We start from the raw sequence: 17,565 nt of genomic DNA on the forward strand, positions 1-17,565 counted from the left end.
CTCGGCTAGTGATAAAACCTTTATATATAGTATATGGATAAAACTCAACCTTTCCATCTTATATGTACACTACAGTCTATGCTCTAGTCTACACGCTTAGAACTGAAAATGGACTCGAGGAGAAGCAAGCGAAAGAGGATGGGGCCCCCTAAGCGTTTAGTGTCAGAATGTAAGTATGAATTGAAATTTATTTTTGTCATTTCAGAAATCAGTAACACTGCATCGCGAAATCATCTCAATTGACACATGTTATTACACTTTTTGTTCTGTGCTATCTGATTTGAGGTTGCTAGCTAAACCACGAGGACCCACGTGTTACATAATAATAATAATAATAATAATAATAATAATACATTACATTTATAAAGCCCCTTGCTGGAGCTTAAAGCGCTTACATGACATTTAAATGTATTGTAAAGTTCCTTATACAGCTTTAGACTTGTTTTTATCTCATAAAGTCCTTAAGTGACACACCCTGAAAAGTCTGGTGGGTCATGTGTCGGGCTAAGACATGTGACAGAACTAGGTACATTTCAGAGGCTTGTTTTTGGTTGCTAAAGGTACAAATCAAGCCATTTAAGAATTAAAATGCTTACATAACATGTACTTTGTTACATTGAACCTGTTAACATTTCTTGATCAAATTGATATGAAACAAATTAGATAAATATCGCTGTGACACTGATGTCACATCGGGACATTAACCTTAAACTTTCACAGTAAATCTGGAGTAACACATATGTCACAATTAGAAATATGAGTATGATCTGCTCAGTTAATTTAGGTGATCCAATTATATTTAGTTAATATATTCTTTATTCTTCAATTCAAAGAATGTTAAAACAAATTTAAATCAAAAAATCCTCCTCATTAATTAAGTTATACATAAGAGTTACTTTACCATTAAAGTTCAATGTCACATTGTCAGAAATGTGGTCTATTTAGTCTAAATTATGTTCCCCTTAATTTCCCCAAAAGTAGAAATGGGTCTGGGTTGTTATGGGTTAAATTAGTTAAATCGTCAAATAAACTGAAATATCTCAATTACGAAGGTTTAACGTTTTATCTTAACTCTTAAATAAGTAAATAACATTAGGGCGCTAGAAACGAGAGTATTTTGATTTTAACACAGCATTGGGCGATATGTAATGAAAATATAATTAAAAACAGTACATTCATACATTCATTCAAGAGTGGCTTTTCAGATATCCAATTTTGAAATAGTTCCAATGAAGTTATAATATAGCTGGAAAAAAAACAAACATACTTCCATATAGTAATGCTCTCTACATCAACAACTCTTTCTGTGCTCCATAATCTTACAGCGGATAAATATTTGGCTGGTCAGTCTGAGGAAGAGCCATGCAGCTCCCACACTGCGGCAAGGAAATGGGTAAGTGTTTGCTTTCAAATGTTAAGCATACTTTAAGGATCCACTCAGTCTCAGATGGTGTACTAATAAGTAGTTGCTTAGCAGATAGCAGTAAAAAAAACAATATGTAAACGTATAGTGGATTAAAGATGTCACATGCACAAAGTGAAGCCCCTTGTTATCTCCTGTGTTGAGGAGATTCTTCCACTGTGCTTTGCCATACCTTTGTTGGTGGTAGAGGTCAGGGTGGGCAGATAGTGGTTTGGGACGACATCCATGTTTTTTTTGGTCTAATTTGGCATTTGGACCTTTACACAATTTCAAATATTCCCTATCGCTATATGTACCATTTTGTCAACACTATTTCTAATTTATGAACTTTCTGTCTCCCCTCTTAAAGCTGTAGTGCACTGCAGTGATGGGTCTGACTCGGATGCATTCACAGGACAGCAGTCTACTATTAAAGCATCAACTAAAGGTTAGGTTGTGTTGTGACATTGCATTACATTTTATCTACGGTTACTGTTTTTTGATTGTGTTATCTTTATATATATATATATATATATAATATCGCACAATACACTAGAAACAAGAAAATATTACATAACGAAAATGTAAACGCTTGTGCAAATGTACTAGAGCCCATTTTACTTCTGTGTGGTTGAGTGCATATTCAAAGTTGAAGTTATTTTTTGCAATTACTTGTGAAGCCCCTGTCAGAATCAATGATCTTACAGTTGCCTTGAAGTGAATATAGTAATGTTTTGTAATGTATTATCATAGGTTTTGCAGTGTTTAAATGCAGTTGCAAGTCCCAATATAGAATTCAACAGTCTCTCTAAATGTGATCAATGACATGGTCTGCACTTCACGACAATACAAGCCGGTCCTAGATCTATCATTTTGACATTTTATTGTACATTTTTTGAAAACGCTAAACAAAGGCATGGAACCACAATCTGCCTATACATACTGTTTGTGTAATAACTACAGAAAAGATAATGTTGTTTTTTTGGCCGTTTTTGTCATTACAGATGTTTCTGCAGCTCCACACAGCCATAGCAGCTCTGAAGCGCAGAAACAGAGATAATAATGCCTTGAAAATAAGGCTAGATGCTTCAAAGGACAAATTATTAACTGTTGAAAGCGAAAGGGACTACCTGAGGATACAGCTGGCTGAGGGTAAGCAAATCAATAATGATTAAATAATTACTTATTGGCATCTGATAGCTTTGAGAAAAAAAACAAAAAAAAACAGGCACATACACCAAGCCCTACAACATTTCTCATCACAGTCCATGAGGCCATACATGCTTGCAGATGACTAGTTGCATCAGCAATTCAGTCATTTCACTGCAAACATATCATGACAAGGCATATAGGACGGACAGCACCAAATGTGGGTGGAGCTTGACAGATCAGGCTCCAGCTCACTTCTCTCACTTATTAACCGACAGTAGAGGGTTGGATTGAGAGGGAAAGAACAGTCACTTGTTAAAATATGTTTGAGTCCGTTTGTTCGGGGGAAACTTGGAACAGGCATATCACAATGCCCCGTTTGAACTAGAGTCATGAAAATGATCTCACATATTCCATAAATCCTAAAGAACAAATGGTTTCACTTATACCTAACATTTCAGGTCACGATATTTTTCACTATTTCAATGTAGTGAAAAACACTATATGAATTTTCCACCGAGCTGCGTGAAACTCTGAACCCACAATATAAGGTTTAAAGATTATTGTAAATGTTCTGACCCTTAGTGGTAACAATAGTTATCTTCTAATCCTCTTGTTTGTTTCAGCTTTGGCCTTCTAAAAATGGCATCAGTTAAGGCGCCAGTTACTTCTGAAGGTGACCAAATAGGGGCAGGCAACTCCTCTTCATCCTCCACCTCCTCCAATTCCTCCAGTTCCTCCTCCTCCTCCCCTCCTCAGACAGAGGGAAGAAGAGGAAGAGTAAGAAGAAGAAGAACAAGAAAAACAAATACGGCAAGAAAAAAAGAGGAAAAAAAGCGAAGAAGACAAAAGGAAAGACTGCAAAGAGAGGTACGTTGGCCACCTACACAGTGTCTGACTTGGGAAGTAAGGAGGTAGGACTACAGTGAATTATGTGACAGACTGACCATTGATCATGTGAGAAGGAACAGCTAGTGAACAGGGCTAACCTGCATTAGCAGGTGCTGTCAGACTGTTTGTGTTCATACTGAAAACACTAAACTGAAACGGATTTGCTCATGCACTTAAAGTACATTAAACTTAATTAGTGAGGGAGTGTCGCTACATGCCTTAGCGTGTTATCATCAAGGGGATCATTAAGGGAACGAATGCAGTCTGGTGTTGAAGTACAGTCGTACAATGTATTTTACAGCTCAATAAATACTTTTAGTATGCATTAAGTCTTTAATTTCAACAAATGTTCAAGTTACAATTGGGCGATGTGTACCCAACTGGACATAGACGATGTCCTCTGCGGCGGTGCTTGATCAGCTCCGGGACCACGGCTCAAACTAAACTCTGCGCTTCATTTACCAATGCTTTTTTGTTTATTTCTGCTGTAATACGTGTTACAATAATGGAGTCAGCTGTTTAACTATTATACATCAACCTGAGCTTATCCTCCCACTTTATGGCTGTTTAAAGTAATGTGAGTACCGCAGTTAACTGTTCCGAAAAGGAAACTCTACCCGTTCTTGTGGGGCAGGGAGGGGAGGGCGCCTTATTAACTCATGATGTGATGATGGTCAGGTATCCAACGGCGATGGCTGTCATACATGGCTGATGCACGATGTCATTGTCCATCAGCCCAACCATAACTAGAGTAAAGTTTAGCCAGCCCTGCATCATCTTCTGGTTGTTTTTGTGTTTTTAAGTGGTTGGATTCAATAAAAGAGCTGAGCGCCCAAAAAATATGGTGGACACAAGAAAGACATGTTGCTGGATTCTTAAGGTAACCACTTCTCTTGGTTGGTTATGAAGAAGGAGCATATCAATATATAAATATACACAAATATTTGTTTTGAAATTCAGTTCTGTTGTTAACCTGGTTCTTGAAAAAATATGTCCATAGCTACCGCAAGAATTGCTGCAGAGCATTCTTTTGGAGGTAGTTCTTGACGCTGGAGACATGGCATATTTGACGCTTTCTCTGGTTTGTTGGAAAGTAAGAAATACCGTCAGCCAGGACGCTTTCCGGAAAAAGGCACACTTTTTGTGGATATTGAGTAAGAAATATTGTATTTTACAAATTCAATTTCAATAAGCTTGCTAAATTAAACCTTAGGCTTATTGTTTTATACTTTCTTATTACAGGTGTGGACACAAATTGGTTTCACCATTCCGAGTCCTATCGCGAGGAAATGTCCATGTTTTGCATTTCGTCTTGTCAGTTTTGCAGAATGCAATTCAAAGATTGTTCAGGTTGGCATACAATGACATAGATAAATAAGTTCTGTATTTCTGCTTCAGGTGCTTTCAGTGCTTACATAGATTGTTAGATAGATTATATTTCCTCAAAAATGTATCAGTGCACGTCACTCACAGTTAGCTTTAGACAATTAAGTGCTGTCACCATTTGTTTTTTTCAAAGTAACTAAATTACAGATGGCTGCCACCTGTAATTGATTAGATCTAGAGTGAGTGAAAGTCCAGATTTTACTGAAGAAAAAGGAAATAATTTTGTATTCTCAAATTTAGCTGAAAAATAATAATTGCAGCTTCTTGCAATTTGGATATTGCACTTTCAACTTAAAAATATCAGGATGTCCCACTACATCATGTAAGCAGGAATATATGTGTAAAATGTACTTTTGACTCACATTAATATATTAAAGCAGCTTCCAAACAGACAATTATCTAGTGCTCCATGAGAGTATCAGTAGTAGTCTCACACAGTTAAAGACAAACTCTAAATTAATATATTTATAATTGTAATGTAATTGTGTGGTGGTTGCCGTCATTTCATGCAACAGTTGCACTCCATAGCCAGCTGCTGTTGTCACAGTATGCCGTTTATCCATAGCTAAATATTTTGCCGTGTTGACACTTTTTTGGTCTGTCTGCTAAGTGTGGCTGAGCTGAAGTCCCAGTTATTGTCACAGTATGCCACTGATCAAGTTAGCAACCACCTTTTTTAAATGAGATGTAAAAGTTATATATGGGGCGGCTGTGGCTCTGTGGATAGAGTGCTGGACTTCGAATCAGAGGGTAGCAAGTTCGAGTCCCACTGCAGTCAGCATGTCGTTGTGTCCCTGGGCAAGATACTTCACCCCAAATTGTTCCTGTGGGGATTGTCCACAGTACTGAATGTATGGAAGTCGCTTTGGATAAAAGCGTCTAACAAATGATATGTAATGTAATGTAATATAATTAAACATTTTGTTATTCACTGACATTTAATCATTATAGATCAATATTTAAAAAGTATCTCTATTTTAAACTAAAACTTTAAGGGTGCGTTCACACCTGCCTTGTATAGTCCGGTTGAATCGAACCCTGGTGCGTTTGGCCGCTTGGTGCGGTTCATTTGGGTCGGTGTGAACGCAGTCCGAGACCTCTTAAGTGAACTAAACAACCGGACTCTGGTCCGCTAAAATAGGTGGTCTCGGAAAGCTTTCTTGCGAACTCTGGAGCGGTTCATTGCTGGTGTGAACGCAATCCGCACCAAAACATAGCGTAGTATTTGCACGTCATTTCTTGTTGTGGAGGAGAGGATTGCAAATGGTGGGAAAATGAGCGGCAGGGCACAAACGTGGAGCTATGAGGAACAGAGATGCCTTCTGGATATCTGGGCAGAGGAGAACATTTCTCAACTGCTGGAGAAGGTTCTTAAAAACGCGGAGGTGTTCAAAATCTTTAGCGACAGACTGAAGCAACTAGGATTTAACCGGAGTGTTGAACAGTGTCGTATAAAGGTGAAGAAACTACGACAACAATACATAAAAGTGCGCGACGCGCTGCAGAAGAGCGGCAGCTCCCCAAGTATCAAAGAGACATTTATTTGGTATGAGGATCTCGACAGTATCTTAAACACAAGACCCATAGTGAGCCCCGTAGATGTGGTCGAGTCCTATGCGGAGGAAGAGGTGGATAAGTCGCCTGATGAGGGGAGCCTGAGCTCCACTGCCGATGCCGGGGCTGCTAAGGCGGATACTAGCCGCAGTTACGCCGCGGATGCCGAGGACTCTGATAACAATGGTACGTTCACTGTAAACTTATTTATGCTGCCGGTGTACATGCCTTGTTATCTGTCCTTTTGACTTGGGGGATGAGCTATAAAACCACTGCAACCACTATAAACCACTATAAAAAAAACACATATTAATAAGCAAGCAACCTATAAAGCTGCTTATGAAATAATTACTAGAAAAGTGTGTGAAGTGTAATTATGAAATCCTATGAACATTACCTAGGCCTTGTAGAGTATTATCATCTGATATTTAAGAAGTGTGTTACATTTGAAATGGCAGAAAGTCTTGTTGCAAATTCCAGATAGATATTAAGAGAGGTCCCTTGGGTTTCTCTGGTGGTTATCAATAGTAGCAGTTAAGTGAATACTGTTCAAACAATACCTGTGTTTGTGTTTTATATTGATTTCTCTGTTTTATCCTTTCATAAATGTAAGGACTAAAAATGGCTATAAACATTCTGGGCTGGTTGGAGTAAACAGGGTTTTATTGCTCTGTGGGGGAGGTGTAGGTATGCAGGCCTTGAGACCTTTTGTTGGAAAGTGAGCCTGTTTGGTTTTCTGCTGGCCAGCGTTGCGTCTCCCAATGAGATGACCTGAAAAGATGACCAGCTGACCTAACCCCTAACCCCTCCTTCTTATTCTGGTATATCTCCTGGAGATCCCTGACGTTCGGTCTCTCTTCACATGCTGCCAGGACCGGAAGGATCTCCGCAGCACGCGAACCAGGGCAGGAGTGGGCCGGCATACTCCTTAAACATTACAATATAATTGTAATATATTATGTTGTATTGTAATGATTGTATTGCATTGTCATATTACCATTAAAGTAGATTATTGTTTAACGGTTACTTGGTAGCTCTGGATTCCTTCCTGTATTATAACCAGCTTGATAGGGACACGCGGAGATTTGAAAAGCGGACCAGATATCCTTTAAATCTCTAACAAGTGGTGACCCTCGACGTGCCAGATATAACGAAGCTGAGGAAGAATCCAGACGACCAGAATGGGTCGGGAATAAACGCTTTCAAACATCTCAGACAATCGGCAGGGCCCTGCACGAACTCTACAAATAAGGTACGCAGGCGCCTGTTATGAAATTCGACTGTCTGTAATTGGATACGCTAAAACTTTAGGATTGTCTGTAGGCGTTTCACAGTGTTTTAAAGTTTAAATGGAATATACAATGCATATTTTACTATGTTAGGAAAGTTATATACAAAACATAAACGTTGATCGCCAGGTAGACGGAAAGTCCTGCGTAATGTAAATAGAGCAGTTTGGCGCGGATCTGCAGGTAGTTTATTCCTGAGTGGCGTGGAGACGGTGCAGTTTGTTTGGTTGCGAGGTTTGATTCCTGCACGACAAAACCTGGAAACACGATATTTTAGATCGGGTCGCCGTTTAAAACTGGGGTTAAATAACAGACCAAGGCTGAAAGCTAAAAGCCAGAGGTCAGTTATATGTTAAATCGAGGGAGAGTGTTTCCCTTTGTCTGTAAACTTAATTTGAAAAGCTAACGTGGGATAAAGGGCTCTTCACGATCTGTGTTTCATCATTCGAGGTCCACTAGCCTGTTGAAATAAACATCACATTATAAAAGCTGGACAAACTGTACGGGGAATAAATCAGTGTGATTTATACCTAAAATACCATCCAATTGTCATTCCATCCAAATACAACTGTTGTGAAAAAAAATAAATAATAAAACATAGGCCTACTCTTACAGTGAGCCTCTGAATTAGCCCTGAGCGAAAAATGCTAACCTATTACAGCACCGAAAATCACTCCTCGCTCCCTTATTACTTATCCTAGCTGCACATCCAACACATTGTTTATGATCGCAAGGAGACACAGAATCTAACGGTGCCCACCTGAACAGCCCAACACTGAAAGATACAAACTTGCGACGTTATCAACAAAAACGTACATCAAAACAAATGGCGCTAGGCTAACAATGACTTACCTTCCTCGTTGTCTGGTCTAAACTGGTCTTCAATGGCATTAAAACGATAAAAACGATGATGTAGTTAATCCATAGATTAATATCCAATGGGGCTGTGTCCCCTTTGAAATGTTCTGATAATCTATAAGCAATACAACTGCAATTCCGTTATCTGCTGTCCGCTCTGTGCTCTGTGCGCTCTGGGTCCTGCTGCATTTCCTGCTTCGTTACGTTGTAAACAATAAATGAAGTCGGCTGCGTAATGTACTTAAGCTGGCTGGCATTCTTTATAATTTACGCAGGACCATATCTCTGGAACCCATTGGTCGATTCGTGTGATTTACACCTTTTTCTTAACCATCAGAACCAATAGAATCGATGGGCCCTTGCATTTGTCTATTCTAGCCTGGCGGGGATAATTAATATTGGTTATTAGTTACCTGGTGTACTAGGGACGGTCTGTTCCTTCTGTTCTTGGTGGCGTGGTCGTTTCAGCATTCTCATGCGCTTCCTGACGTTCCTCAAGCGCTCCTCCAGGAAACCTGTAGCAGGTTTGTGATTTCGGCCAGGTGTGTACCAAGCTCCCTGTAAAAGAGAAAATTAGATTCAGATTAAATTGGCCTGGCGTAAACCATGAAGATGGTTACATGGGATTTTAAGGAGCAATCCAAAAATGTGCGTGTGACTGTGCACTAGGAAAAACGTTTGAGCACATTTCTTTTAGGTGTGTGTGTATGGAGTGTTCTCCTTTATGTGTTGATTGATTAACTTACATAGCCACTGCCTGTACCATCCAAAAGGCAAGGGAATTCCTACACCAATGCCACGGCAAGGGCTTTCTTTGTGTCTGTGGATGGCCTGTTAAAATAGACAGTAGAAGTTTGTCAAAGAACGATGAGATGAGACAGTAATCATTGTTACAAATATATGACGATTCAAATCCATGAATTAAACACTGAATTGTGATGCGCTTTTAAAGTGCATTTGAGTTCTGCTGTTCACCGCATGCACTCCTCGGTTGTTGTTGAAGGTGTGTGATAGCCAGTGTTGGACAGCAACATTGTACATTTACTTTACTGACATTTCTTATCTCATCTGTTTGAAAGTGTATGTTCACAGAATAATTCATATGCGGCTCACTCACGTTTCACCATTGGTTTCCAGCAGGTGAGATACAAGTAGTCTTACAAGTTGCTTTCTCTGCTTGCTGATGATGGAGCGCTTTTCTTCTAAACTCTGTACTATTTCTTTCCCCTGAGTAGTGCCTTGAAGAATCTGGCGAATTGCCTATAAAACATAGAATGAATCACAATGAAAAACTGACAAAACTTTGGGAGGACATTTTTCCCTCAAAGGTTTAGGTTCGTTGGTTCAGGATTTGTAGTGCCAGTTATTACTCTGGCCAGGGGCGCAGTCCGCAGAAAGAGAAAAGAAAGATGAGAGAAAAGACAGAACTCAAGTCACACTGTCAGTCAGTCACAACAGGAGGGAGTAGAAACTAAACACACACAACCCACGAACACAAAAACAGCAAGTGAACCTAGGAGTATGTTTTAGTACAAAACATCTCATCAAATAACTTGACAATTGTGTAAATACATGTTAAATTAACAAATCGTTGAATAAATTAAAATTCAGTATCATTAGGATTGCATTTTCACTTGGATTTCTTTAGTCAATACTTACAAATGATGGTTGCAGGTTCAAAGTCTCAGTCAGGAGATTACTTGATGTGGATTCCTCCATTGAAGTGTCTACAGAACTTGGAGAACCCACTGCAAAACTTGGTGCGTTAGTGGCAATGGCAGTCTGTAGAGAATCGGTTAAGGGATGATTCCAAAGACTTCTTAAACCATATAGATGATAGAACGGTCAACTTCAGAATTCTGTCAACTGTATTTACAGAGACGGGATCAGGCAATGCCATCACAAATGTCCTAAATCAATCCTACCCATATGTGAGCAGCTAATCATCAGCACAGCTGGACCGATAAGTGTGAAACTTTGCACGCACACTCCCAGTAGGCTAAGGAAAAACCTCTGCCCCACACTTTTCAAATCGCCTCATGGTGGCAACAGCCCACTTCCATGTTTTGGCCTATAACTCTTGAACCCTTGGTCGTACAGGCTCATGACTCAACTCCCCATATAAGTCATGACCATTTGTGCTGGACTATATTTTCCACCAGTGTGCATTTTCTCCAAAACACACTTTTTGCTGCTACTTCTACAGATTTTGAACAAAACTCATACAAATGGTACACATCTCTGCAGCCATGTGATCAAGATGTATCATTCAGATTTATCATATTCCATTCCAGTTGACTCTAATTTACTTTTAAGTTCCTACCGTGGAAGAACTTGTTAGTGATCCCACGTGATCAGTCTGGCAATGCCAGGCTAAGCCAATCTGGCCTAGCGGAGATCATTTCTAATTTCTCTCTACACCAAATATCTTTGCAGCCAATAGCCAATCTACAAGCTCTCAATGCTTTGTGTTGCTTTTTTTGGCAAATATCCCCCCCCCCCCAGAATTTGGATGCAGTGGTTAAAATACTCTGTATCTAAGTGAAACGTATGAGTAATTGTCATCATCTCTGTAGGACTTCACTGCATGGAGACCGTGATAGTCCTGGAGGTAACTCTGATCAACAGCAAACACATTAGTGGTTGCCTCAACACCATAGGCAAACAAATGCCTATCAAATCCTACTGTATCCCACTTTTGGACAACAAGCTTGACTGAGTGATCCAAGACTAGAATATTTTTCACTAGGCCAAACTGGGGGTCTCCATCAGCAGCGTAAGACAGAAATACTGTCACGCCAGGTCTGTATTGTGTACCATTAACCTTTACCCAAGTTGGCAAAAAGGTTTCAGTAAAGGGTGGGATATCTTCAAGACCACTTTGTACCTCACCAAAACCATCCATTACAGCCAGCAGGGTGCTGTGACCTGGACCAATTTCAGTTTCCGGTTTGAATACATCACCAGCGAGGAGGGAGTAGCACAGAGTCATCTGATGCCTAAATGCCATTGTCTTGCAAATATTTCTGAAGTTGCAGGTGATGTGGCAGATGCGTTTAAAAAAGGCATGTTTCGCTTCAAAACGCATTGCCCAGAACTGAATCAGTGGTCCCAACTTCAGTATTGCATCTGGATAGTGCACCATTAAGTGATGCTTTGGAATAAGGTGCTTGTGGGGGTACAGCTCAAGGAACAGAGAGTGGTGCTCTTCAATGATGGCGGCTAAATAAACGGTAACTTCTGGTGTCAGAGATGGAGAGAGAAAACAATTTCCATGCATTCCAGAAGGAGGAGCAAGAGCTCCCAGTGTTTATTCTCTTCCGGTATGAGGTCCCCAATCATACACGGAACATGCCTGAGAAGACACCATGTTTGGGATGCAGACTGACGCATTGCCCTTTCTGGAATTCTAAGTTCCTGCTTCCCAATCACAGTTGGCTTGTTCTTGACATCAGAAAAGCCATAATCAAAACTGGTGATTCTGAAGTTGAGCGTGTCAAGGGTAAGGTGTTTGTCCTCAATCAAGGAGGCGAGAGAACCAACTTCAGTTCAAATGGACCTACCCCTTCCAACAAGTCATGCATAATATCCAAAACCTTGTTGTGTGTCACATTAAAGTTGGATACATTATTCAGAATACTGTCTCTCTTGACACCAGTATCTGACAGGCTATTATGACTAACATCTGCAGTATAATTTGCCTCATTTCTGATCAGGGATGCATCCTCTTTTGTCTGTGTCTTTGTTGTGGTCTTGTGTGCCTTGCAGAGGCGACAAAAATAATTACTGGAGAATCACTCAGTAAATCCAAGAATGGCATTCAAGCCGAGATTGTCCCCACACAACTGGGCAACTGAAAATCTCATTTCACCCTTAAAGTGAGGTGTGTCGAGAGAGATCCCATTGACCTCAAGATCCTTCAGTTCCTCTATGACTGGGCGCAGAACACTATCAATCCCATAGGTTTTGGCATCATCCACTTTGTAAACTGCCACCAGAAAGTGTGATGAGAGTTTTGATAAAAACGCTGGGGGCAAACTCTTGATGACCAAGTAAATGAACCCCAACTTGTGCACTGCAACTTTTGATCCCAGTGGGTTGACTGTTTCACAGTCATCGTTGTACAACAGAAGTGGAACAGACACTTCCCTGGAGAAGAGAGGATGCTGCTTACAGTATTCCCCATCATAGAAGTCTGAAAGGACTCCATCTTCTCTTTGCTGCCAGGCAAAGATGGCATCCAAAATGCCAGGGATCTCAAGCACTTTAAGCAAGAGAGGTTTCAGGGGGACACGATAAAACGTATCTTGCAGTAAAACCTGTCTAACTGTCCCAGTAGCAGAGGCCCTTCTCTGCACAAAGGACTCTCCAGTGAACGCCTCCTCTACAGGGTCAATGAAGTTGCCTGACTTGACAAAATACTGCATCTGTTTGAATTCTGATTCAAACCCTTCGAATGGATTAGCTGCTGCCTCAAAATCATGGGCCAGTTCCTTTACCCCGGGTTCATCACTATGACCACATTTCTCAAACAGATACATTGTCTTCCTCTGGAGTGAACTGACAATGTCCGAAACCAAACTAGATGTTTGTTGCACAACAAAACGTACTGTACTGTAGGTCTGTGCCGATTTAGCCTTAAGGGTTGCCAAAAACAGAGCTATTCGCTCGGTTATGGTTTCTGGTTCCAAGTCATCCCAGTAACCATCATGTTCATTTGGACCTCTACAAGATCAGAATTGTCTACATTCATGGGAACTGAAATGGATGCTCTTGAGGCCCCCCTGGAATGCTGTTCAGTGCCATGATAATGGTCTGGGACATAATGCTGCACAAGGTGTCTTCTGAAAGACCGCACATACCCAAAAGAACGCCTGCAACCATGTTCGTGGCACTGCCAGAATGTTGAAGCACTATTCATGCCATGCACTGCCCTCAAATGAACAAACAGACCCTTAGCTTCACCGGGTATCACTTGTCTGCAGCGGAAGCATGTATATGCCATCATTAACTACTGTAGCTGACACTTCTTAAAGGGCAAGGAAAGGTGTGAAACAAATAAGTGGATGGAGCAGAGAAGAAAACTTATCTGCCACTTCAGATAAAAACAAACCCTTTACTCACAAGTTCCTTGTGACATTTCTGGAATTTGACACGGTGTCCAATTTTCGGTATTAGCGAGGCAATGGCAATGGCATCCAGCAGGCGGAAACTTTCCTCATCAACTTCCTGGTCTGAAATTCAAAAATGAAAATCATAAAGATTGTAAATGTGGTTACAATTGTGGGACCAGATGTAGGCCAGATTGATGCTTTTAACTTCAATATTTAAAAAAAAAATCTTCCCGGGGGAACATGCCCCCGGACCCCCCTAGAGGAGGTGAGGTCCCCCCCCACTTAAATCATGTTCACATGGATAGGATACTAAATACATTTGGATTGGTTGCTTTTTCTTTGCACAGCATGAAAGAAAGGCCAAATGAATGGGCTGTGATTTTAGTTTTTTTAAGCAGAGGTTGAGTTCAATCATTTGTACGGCCCTTGGAGGATGTTCCCCCCCCTGCTGTAGATAATAATAAAACCCTTGATGTATAACTTAACATCTCTGTCTCCTATTGATCTGAGTATATTATAAAGAATAGCAGTTAATTGAAGCATTATAGCGCAGGCCTTTGTCAGATGGTATATTACGCTGTTTTTTTCCTGCTTCGAATAGTTCTCTCTTTTTTCACCATACCTGTGTTTGCATCACTGTAACCAATGAGCACCTGCATGTGTATGAGAATGGCCCTGACTCCATTTCAGCCCAGATTTACAAACTCCTGGCAGGACAAGCTCCAGCTCAATTCTAGCACTGAATTTAAAAAAAGTGAGTGAGGGACTGCAATATAAGAGGGAAAGAAAAATAAACTTTAAAACTGTTCTATTGTTATGATGTAAAGACTGATATTGTTCTATAATCGGCTGAAACTGTTAAGTCATGATGTGAAACGGTTAACAAAGAAAAAGAGAAACTCAAGCTGCTGCTACACTTTATTTTATTTATCTAAAATTAAGCACTTTAAGATGCACATATTTTCAAAAGCTATTTTATTTATTAGAGGAAACTGAGTTATTTAGTTTGTTAAAGTTTCACCTATTCTGTTTACAGTTCTGTCATCACATTATTTAATACCATTTGTTAAAACACTGTTGTTTCTTTTGATGTGAAATATTATTTATTTAATTTAAATTAAAAGCAATGTTAATTTTGTTCAAAATGTGTTTAGTTAATTTAATAATATATGTATTTTTGAATCAAGTATTCATCTTTATTGTCTTGTTAGTTTTCACATGCCTAAAACAAGCTCAAGCTACATCTAAAAGTTGATGGCTAAATAAGAGCGTTTGAAAAATTGTGCAAAGCATACAGTAATAGTCCGAATAGTCGATTAATCGTTTCATTAATCGATAGATTAATCGATTATCAAATTAGTTGTTTGTTGCAGCCCTACCTTGCTCTTTTTAATATATAACAAAATATTTAATAGTAACATCTCAACATTGTCTCAATAAAAATTAACTTACCTTTAAATGTGTCAATCAAGTTCTCAAGCTGCCATGCAGTCAACGTCTCTGTGACAAACGTGTCCATGGTGAAACCCTCTACTAGAATCAAATGAGATTAAGTACATTAGAATTTCACAAAACTGTGCAATGTTTTAACATTTATTGTAAGGTACCAAGCTACTAATGTACAGTTACTACAGGGGGTCTGCCAAATCTCTCCATGAAGACATTTTAATCATTCACGAATTATTATTTGCCCCTGACACGACCTAGCTAGCTAGCTGGTTGGTGTGCTATGCTAAGCTAAGCTAACCTATGGTAACACGTCGATGGCAGGGAACTAAAATGTTACATTATGTGGTTCGGTGACTCCGGTCACTCACTCCTAAAAATAACTTCAAAAGTTGCTAACTTTAATGATTAATGTAATTAATAAATAACTCTAGTAACCTAAACTTACCTACATCAATGAGCTTCTTTGTCGTCTGTCTGTCTGTCCGTGTGTGTGAAAGCCCGCGCCCGAGCTGCATGCTGGGAAAGAGAGTTGTGACGTAAAAGCCATCTGATTTATACTGCCTTATTGTACATCTAATACTTTTGCACACAAATCCAAAGCTATAGTTCAGACCCATTTATAGCTACTAGTAGAACACACGTCTTTGTAAAATAATAATTCATAGCATCACAACGTAAATTCAAGGCTCTTTCACTCATTGACAGAAATGTAAAACATTTGTAGCCGACGTTAACTGCTAATGTTATACTTTGCACAGTCTGTTAAATGCCTAAAGATCCCTATTGAACTGTTATCACAACTCATTAAAAAAATATAGGTTACAGAATTGTAATTATATAAATATAGGTAAAATATAGGTTACATACCTTGTGTTTTGAAAAAGATGATTCCAGAATGATTCAGAAGTGGGAAAATGAATAAAGCAACCTCTGGGTTAAAAATAACCCAGGCGGGTGTTCAACTGCAATTGAAGCCCTAATAACCCCTTTGACCCAGCATGAACAACCCACCAGTGTGTTTACAGTACCCAAATAACCCATAATTATGACCCAGCCAAATCAACCCAACAATGTGTTTATAGAAATAACCCAGCATTTTTAAGAGTAAACATCTCTGTCTCCTATCCGTATATTATAAAGAATAGCCAGTTAGTTAATTGACGCATTATAGCGCAGGCCTTTGTCAGATGGTATATTACGCTGTTTTTTCTGTTTCTAATAGTTCTCTCTTATTTCACCATACGGGTGTTTGCATCCCTGAATATAAGTAGGCCTATAATGTTAAACAGAACATGCTGTGATGTCGCTCTGTTCAGAGCGACACCAGTGTTGCCAAACAACTGGTCTCTGCACGCTTACATTAACCTGCAGTGTCAGATTTTAATAAAAGAACAGGGAGAGCAGATTCTCCAAACTGTTCCATTTAAAGGCTGCTGAGACATGAGGATGCCAGGCTAAAACTTGGCAATATTGATGCGTTATAAATTAGAAACGGGGCAATGTCGATAGAGCGTTAAATCCACATTGTGGATCGTCTTATCAGTTATCATTATTAAACATGATTGGATAAAAGTAGAGCTGATTGCCCAAACCTAACTTCTGTATATAAAGGTACACACCCCAAACACAATAACTAACATGTATACATACATTACTTTGAGCAAAGCTACACGACTAGTAATACCTTTACACTACACCAATTCATTACACAATTTTGTATGTAAGGATTACACTACCACTATATAACACTAGTACAACAATATTATCAATAAATAAACCCATATCCAAACTGATTTCTGCACTACAGACATCATTAGGATAGGCAACAACAAAGTACTGTTATTAAATAGTTACATATTTGTCTTTTTTTCTGTTTCAGTCCTGACCCCAGAAGACGCCATAAGCCGCTACAAGCGTGTTCTTGAGGCGGTAAACAAGGGGAATAATAAAACGGCGGCTTACAGAGCGGTAGGAGTGGACCGCAAAACCATTGCCGACACTGCAGGAATTGCAGAACTGCATGCCGTGAACCCGGGAATCTACCAAGATATCCGGGGAACACTGAAGAAGGGGGAAACCCTTCTCCGTTTCACTGAGATGTGTAAAGCTGCCATAAAGGACCAACATTTAGAGGGGAAGGTCCAGGACTTGAAGACCAATGGAGGACTATTATCCATTAATCCAAAGGGGAAGTGAGGAAGGAATGGATGTTTTTTTGGTTTGCAATTGTTGTTTTTAGTTTTCTTTTACAAAAAGTATTTTTTATTTCCATTTTTTTGTTGTTGTTGTTATGTTCATCGTTGTTTGAATAAAAATGTAAAACTTCAGTGGCTGTAGATCCGTCATTGTCATCAACAGTGTTTGTTTGTTTGTTAAACTGCTTAACTAATGGTGAGGTAATCATTAGGTAATGGGTAACTACTGTTTTTGATGCATTACTTTACTTGAGGGGACACACAATGCTTAACGAATG

At 39.6% G+C, this 17,565-nt stretch overlaps 1 protein-coding gene and 2 long non-coding RNA genes across 4 annotated transcripts; 2 read left to right on the forward strand and 1 right to left on the reverse strand.

Annotated features, from left to right (window-relative positions):
• Positions 1–99: 99 nt before the first annotated feature.
• Positions 100–17,291, forward strand: LOC117555279 (coiled-coil domain-containing protein 106-like). Its single transcript, XM_034230134.1, has 2 exons — positions 100–169; positions 16,972–17,291. The coding sequence occupies exons 1-2, from the start codon at positions 109–111 to the stop codon at positions 17,286–17,288; spliced, it is 378 nt and encodes a 125-aa protein (XP_034086025.1). The 5' UTR covers positions 100–108; the 3' UTR covers positions 17,289–17,291.
• LOC117555280 lies at positions 3,365–4,729 on the forward strand. Its single transcript, XR_004570376.1, has 4 exons — positions 3,365–3,421; positions 4,246–4,322; positions 4,443–4,596; positions 4,685–4,729. It is a non-coding gene; the product is annotated as an uncharacterized LOC117555280 (long non-coding RNA).
• On the reverse strand, positions 9,316–15,566 carry LOC117555281. 2 transcript variants are annotated; one of them, XR_004570378.1, is made up of 3 exons: positions 15,542–15,566; positions 15,096–15,176; positions 9,316–9,360 (listed from the first exon to the last, which is right to left on the reverse strand). It is a non-coding gene; the product is annotated as an uncharacterized LOC117555281 (long non-coding RNA). The 2 variants fall into 2 exon arrangements; XR_004570377.1 differs by having other exon boundaries at positions 15,538–15,563.
• Positions 17,292–17,565: the final 274 nt, after the last annotated feature.

The sequence above is a fragment of the Gymnodraco acuticeps genome, unplaced genomic scaffold (assembly GCF_902827175.1).
Source record: "Gymnodraco acuticeps unplaced genomic scaffold, fGymAcu1.1, whole genome shotgun sequence".
NCBI classification, from domain to species: Eukaryota; Metazoa; Chordata; class Actinopteri; order Perciformes; family Bathydraconidae; genus Gymnodraco; species Gymnodraco acuticeps.

Excerpts from the sequence above, each read along its gene's own strand:
- LOC117555279 (XM_034230134.1), top strand. The coding sequence starts at position 109 with ATGGACTCGAGGAGAAGCAAGCGAAAGAGGATGGGGCCCCCTAAGCGT. Across the intron at positions 170-16,971 it reads TAAGCGTTTAGTGTCAGAAT|TCCTGACCCCAGAAGACGCC; the intron begins GTAAGTATGAAT and ends TTTCTGTTTCAG.